General features: G+C 48.5%; 2 protein-coding genes across 2 annotated transcripts in view; both read left to right on the top strand.

The window, feature by feature from the left end:
- Positions 1-2,167: 2,167 nt before the first annotated feature.
- Positions 2,168-3,019, top strand: LOC109926800 (histone H1-like). The gene has a single exon (XM_048621018.1). The coding sequence runs from the start codon at positions 2,195-2,197 to the stop codon at positions 2,831-2,833; it is 639 nt and encodes a 212-aa protein (XP_048476975.1). The 5' UTR covers positions 2,168-2,194; the 3' UTR covers positions 2,834-3,019.
- A 573-nt stretch (positions 3,020-3,592) lies between these two features.
- The window catches only part of LOC109928922, a 3,410-nt gene continuing 1,055 nt past the window's right edge, over positions 3,593-5,947 (top strand). The window contains exons 1-2 of the mRNA XM_048621009.1: positions 3,593-3,891; positions 4,845-5,186. Coding sequence (XP_048476966.1) covers positions 3,593-3,891; positions 4,845-5,186 — 641 coding nt within the window. The remainder of the gene's footprint in view (positions 3,892-4,844; positions 5,187-5,947) is intronic.

The following is a 5,947-nucleotide window of genomic DNA, read 5'->3' as shown; positions in this document are numbered from 1 at the left end:
GAAATCAGCCACGTTCAATGCATTGTATGATTTCAATATGGTGTTGGTGTAGCACTTGTGGCCAAAGGCCCAAAACGTTAGCCTTCCTGCTCCCCTGATGCTGCTTGGCCTGCTGTGTTCATCCAGCTCAACACCTTGTTATCTCAGATTCTCCAGCATCTGCAGTGCCTACTATCTTGGAATCAAGGTATAATTGGCTTAATGGCAAGAGCCAGAGAGTGAAGATGGAGGGTTGCTTTTTGGACCGTAGGCCTGTCAACCTGTGGTGTTCCAGAGGGATTGGTATTGGGTCCTCTTTTGCTTGTCATTATATAAATGATTTGAATGAGAATTCGAAGGCATGGTGAACAAGTTTGTGGTTGATAGCAAAGTTAGTAGCATAGTAGTAAGTAGAGAAAGTTTCCTAAGATTACAAATGGATCTTGAACAAATACCTCGATGGGCTGCAAAATGACAGATAGAATTCAATCTGGATGAATGCAACGTTTTCCATTTTGGAGCAACATACAAAGGTAGGCCTTGTACGATTAATGGGAGGGACTTGGTAGTGTTGTCGGACAGAGGGACCTGTCCTGTTGAAGACCTGTTGAAGTCTGCATCACATCCAAACAGGCTGGTAAAGAAGGCATGCTTGCCTTCATTGCACAGTCCTTTGAGTTTATGAGGTGAGAAGTCACATTGAGGTTCTAAGGGTCTTTGGTGAGGCCACGTCTGGAATACTGTGACCAGTTCTTGTTGGACATTTAGAGGAAAGATATTATTAAGCTGGAGAGGGTTCAGAAGAGATTCACCAGTAATTTGCCATGTGTGTGAGGTTTGAGTTACAAAGAAAGGATGGATAGGTTGGGACGTTTTTCACTGGAGCATAGAATGTTGAGGGGTCATCTTATAGAAGTTTATAAAATAATGAGGGGGGTGAGACAGAGTTGATGGTCGTTGTCCTTTGCCTGAGATGGGATGGGGGGTGGGGGGGAGGGGGGAATGGAAGTGAAGACCAGGGTGGACATTTTTAATGTGACAGGAGAGAGATTTTAAAACAAAGACACGAGAGGTTTTTTTTTTACATAGAGCATGGACGCAAGAGGAATGAAGTTCCTGACGAAATCGTCTCTATGGCTACAATTATAACATTAAAACGACATTTGGATAAGTACATAAATAAGAAAGAAAATAGGCCAGGGACAGGTAGGTGGAGCTCGTTTAGGTTGGCATTATATTCGGCATGTAATGGTTGGACCGAAGGTTCTGCATCCTTGCTGAATGACTCTAAATGAGAGAAAAACTGACGCAGGCTATTGAGTTGGATGATCTGCCATTTTCATGATGAGTGGGAGGAGAGGTTTGAAGGGCCCATTGGTTAGGTCCAGGTGCTATTATTTATGTTTCTATGGCTGTTTATTCCCAGAACCGATGTTGAGTATTGTCCCCGGAATGAAAAATACTGATCTGGGTGAGCAAACTTCAAACCAGATGATTGGCTGTTATAGCTGAATCTGGAGAAGAGCGAATCTCCGGCGCACAGGCCTCAGAGAGTTTAACAGTTACTGAGGAGAGAAACTACAACTAACTCCCTGGATATCGGAACAAAGGCTTACATTTGGCGATATTTCTGGCCTGTGACTGTGTGGATGTGAATATTGAGTCAGAGAGACTGTCGGAAAAGGGCGGGCGGGTGAGTCTAACGTAACTGTGTTTGTGTGTACGCTCATATCATGATATTCCTGAATCTCTCTTTGCAAATCAAAAATATTTTCAATTCAAGTTATCCCCCTGCTCCCCCACTAAACCCCAAAGGTAGAATTCAAGGCAGTGTATTTGTTGATTTTAAGATTTCAGTCCAAAAGTGACGACAATGTCAGCGCTCAACTCAGAGAGCGCGATCAGTGCAGCAGAAAAATGCTTTTAACTCGACAACGGTGCCGTCAATTCGAGCGAAAACATTTTGACCGCAAACCTGCCCGTGTCAGGGTCAGGAACGATCGAGCCTGGGTATCTGGAGATGTGGAATTGCAGAGGAATTGGAGAGTTTCTGCCGAGAGAGAAACACAGAGAGGCAGCAGGAGAAGGGAGCTGAGGGCAGGTTGTCTCTGCGCCGTCCGCTCGCTGCCTTTAAGTTGCTCAGTGCCGCCACCAGCAGCTTCATTCGTGACCCAGTTCAGTCTGACAGGGAGAGATTCAGCGCAGAGTTCTCGACATGAGCGACAGTGCAGCCGCCGAAACGGCTCCTCCAACCTCCGCCAGCACCAAACCCAAGATTCCCATGAAGAAGAAGGCGGCGTCTCCCAGGAAAAAACCAGCCGGTCCCGGGTTGGCCGAGCGGATTGTGAAGATTGTCGGGGAGAGCCGCGATCGGAAGGGGACGTCTCTGGCCGCTATAAAGAAGGCGCTGCAAAGAAGCGGGGTCAATGTGGAGAAGCAAAATGCACAGATCAGGATGGCGATCAAGAGGTGTCTGGCGAAAGGCTCCCTGGTTCTGGTCAAGGGCCAGGGCGTCTCCGGCTCCTTCAAACTCCCTCGGAATCCAGTCAAGACAAAAGTGGGAAAGAAGGCGAAACCAGCAGCATCCGCCAAGAAACCAGCCGTGAAGAAAACAACGGCCAAGAAGGTGACAGCGAAGAAATCCCCAGCCAAGAAAGCAACAGGCAAGAAAGCGGCCGGCCAGAAGGCAGCAACGCCGAAGAAAACGGTGAAGAAAGCAGCGCCTAAGAAAAAGACTCCCGTGAAGAAGGTGAAAAAGACCAAGAGCCCCAAGGCCGCAAAACCGGTCCCGAAATCGGGGAAACCGAAGGCCAAGCCCAAAACGAAAGTGACCAAGAAAGCAGCAAAGAAATGAAGCAGTCTGTGCAACATGTAACCACCTGAACACAAAGGCTCTTCTCAGAGCCACCCACATCTCTCAGGAAAGAGCTGAGCCCGGATCAAATGATCCCTGTCCCATCTCCGAGTGCAGGGATAAATTATATATTAATTAATGTGAGTGACTCGTCCACATTTCTCTGCCAGATTTACACCCAGTCTCTCTCCCACATTCTACAATAAATCAGTATTAGGCCCACATCATACTGCCCATAGGTTCGGGTGCAGTTTCATTTCATGTCCGTCTGCTTTTCACATATTCAGGGAGAGTCTCTGAGAGGAACACTGGGCCAGAAATCCCGCTTCGCAACACAATCCCCAAGAAATGATTTTCTCCCATTCAGCTAAAGGAATAGAAACTGACATTGAATTGGAAGCAACCGTGTGTTGTCTTGTTAAGAAAGGCCGGGACATGGCCGTTTAATTGTGTCGCAACTGCTTTTAAAAGTTCCAGGTTTTATTATCTTTGAACATGAAGCTTGAGTCTGCATGTGTTTTTTGCCGGGCCTTATGTTCACAGCCCTTGTGGAGAAAAGGTTGAGTTCCAGATTCATTTGGGGGCTGGAGTTAGCTGGAGGCGGAGCTGGACATTTCTCTGTCTGTCACTCAGTTTCCTGCCCGGGCCGCCTCTCACTCTGTGTCAGCTGTTTCTCAGTCAGGCCGGGGCGGGCTGTATAAAAAAGGAAGGTGAGGCAGCGCGAATCGCATTCGGCAGCGATTGGAGTGAAGAAGCGTGATGACTGGAAGAGGGAAAGGAGGCAAAGGCCTGGGAAAAGGCGGAGCGAAGCGGCACCGCAAAGTGCTCCGTGATAACATCCAGGGCATCACAAAACCAGCCATCCGGCGCCTGGCTCGCCGTGGTGGGGTCAAGCGCATCTCGGGCTTGATCTACGAGGAGACCCGCGGGGTGCTGAAGGTTTTCCTTGAGAATGTGATCAGGGATGCGGTCACTTACACTGAGCACGCCAAGCGCAAGACGGTCACTGCCATGGATGTGGTGTACGCTCTGAAACGCCAGGGCCGCACTCTCTATGGGTTCGGCGGCTGAGCAAATCGACCCTTTTCCAGCGAACCAAAAGGCTCTTTTCAGAGCCACCCAAACCCTCCAAGTGAGAGCGGAGACCTGAGCACAGGAAAGGCAGCACACAGAGAGGGTGTAGTGCACCGCAGCTGGTTATTCCATATCTCGAATTGTAATTCTGTCCTGATGCGAAATGTTACAGATTGCAGTATTTCTATTTCATTCCTTCCAGGAATGATATTCAGTTCAGTTTTCATTCAGGGAAGCCTGCAGATGTTTTAATGGCCTATTGTTACACTCTGTCTGGTACAGTTTTCGGACTAATTCTAACTGGGTGAAAGAAAAATGAGCCGATAAATTGAGATTGTGTAACTTTTTTTCGCGTGCACTGTTAGCTTTGAAGATGCTTAAATCGGCGGTGTTATTTAGATTCATTGACGGAGGTGACACGGCCGGTTGATGAGTTTGAGATAACAAGGTGTGGAGCTGAATGAACACAGCAGGCCAAGCAGCATCAGAGGAGCAGGAAGGCTGACGTTTCGGGCCGAGACCCTTCTTCAGAAGTCTGGGCTGTGTTAAAACCCCGCGCTTTCCTCCTACCTGTTACGGGCAGATCAGGCAATGATCCCGCGTCCTGTCCGCGTTAACTGCAAGTTAGGTTTAAAAAGAAATCCCACAAAGCACACATTTTATCGTCGTTGGACTTTATTTTGCATTTAAATACTTAACTTAATTTCAGGATTGCGAGGGTAAAATCGGCGGGCTTTTTGAAATTGACACTGTCATTTCCAGTTAACCAATCAGACTCCAACAACTATTTTATTGCCTTTTCTGTACCTTCCGCAGCTGTTTCTCAGTGGGTTGAGGGACGGGACTGTATCCAATCCCAGCTCTAAGCCGGTCTCTTCAATTCCCTTAAATAGGCAGCACTGGCGCAGGCTCAGCATTAATAGCAGCAGCCTGCAAGTGTGTTGCAGGGAATGGCCAGAACCAAGCAGACTGCGCGCAAATCCACCGGAGGGAAAGCTCCCCGCAAGCAGCTGGCGACCAAAGCGGCCCGCAAGAGCGCTCCTGCCACGGGCGGAGTGAAAAAGCCTCATCGGTACAGGCCCGGCACGGTAGCTCTGCGGGAGATCCGCCGCTACCAGAAATCCACCGAACTGCTGATCCGCAAACTGCCCTTCCAGCGCCTGGTGCGGGAGATCGCTCAGGACTTCAAGACCGACCTGCGGTTCCAGAGCTCGGCCGTGATGGCATTGCAGGAGGCCAGCGAGGCTTACTTGGTGGGGCTGTTTGAGGATACCAACCTGTGTGCTATCCACGCCAAGCGAGTCACTATCATGCCAAAAGACATCCAGCTGGCCCGCCGGATCCGCGGGGAGCGCGCTTAAACGGAGCGTACCTGGCCCTGCACGTTAACCCCGAGAAACCCAACGGCTCTATTCAGAGCCACTGAACTATCCAAAAAGAGCCGAACTGACGCATGATGTGCGTTTCGTTGTTATATAACCATATCTTATCATTATTGCACCGGGCCAATTCAGCTGTAATTGCAGGAACTGCATCTGGCTGAAAAAACACACAAGTGCGTAGGACCGATACATTTGTCTTATTTAAATTAAAACTCAAGAAGCGTATTTTCATTATAAATTGAGGTTTAAATTAGTCACAAAATAATTGAAGTACGGCATCTCTGTATGCAAATTAGAAATTCACGACAAAACCTCTGCTTTTTGCTTCCCTTGGCCTTTCCTCCAGCTCTACTTTCAGCCTCCTGTTTGTTTACCTTGGATTCCAGCATCTGCTTTTTTTTCTCATAACTGACCATGGCTGAGAAGGAGGATGGGGAAAATGGCGCCAAATCGTTTAACGCTTTCTTACAAATTTGAAAATCCCGCCAATATGTAGAAATCAGGAGACAACAAGGTGCAGGGCTGGATGAACACAGCAGGCCAAGCAGCATCATAGGAGCAGAGAGGCTGACGTTTCGGGCCTAGACCCTTCATCAGAAAAGGGGGAGGGGAAGGGGGTTTTGAAATAAATAGGGAGAGAGTGGGAGGCGGATAGAAG

This window comes from Rhincodon typus, unplaced genomic scaffold (genome assembly GCF_021869965.1).
Source record: "Rhincodon typus isolate 14 unplaced genomic scaffold, sRhiTyp1.1 hic_rhity00000051, whole genome shotgun sequence".
NCBI classification, from domain to species: Eukaryota; Metazoa; Chordata; class Chondrichthyes; order Orectolobiformes; family Rhincodontidae; genus Rhincodon; species Rhincodon typus.
Note: the sequence above shows the minus strand (reverse complement) of the source record. Positions and strands in the feature narration are given on the sequence as shown.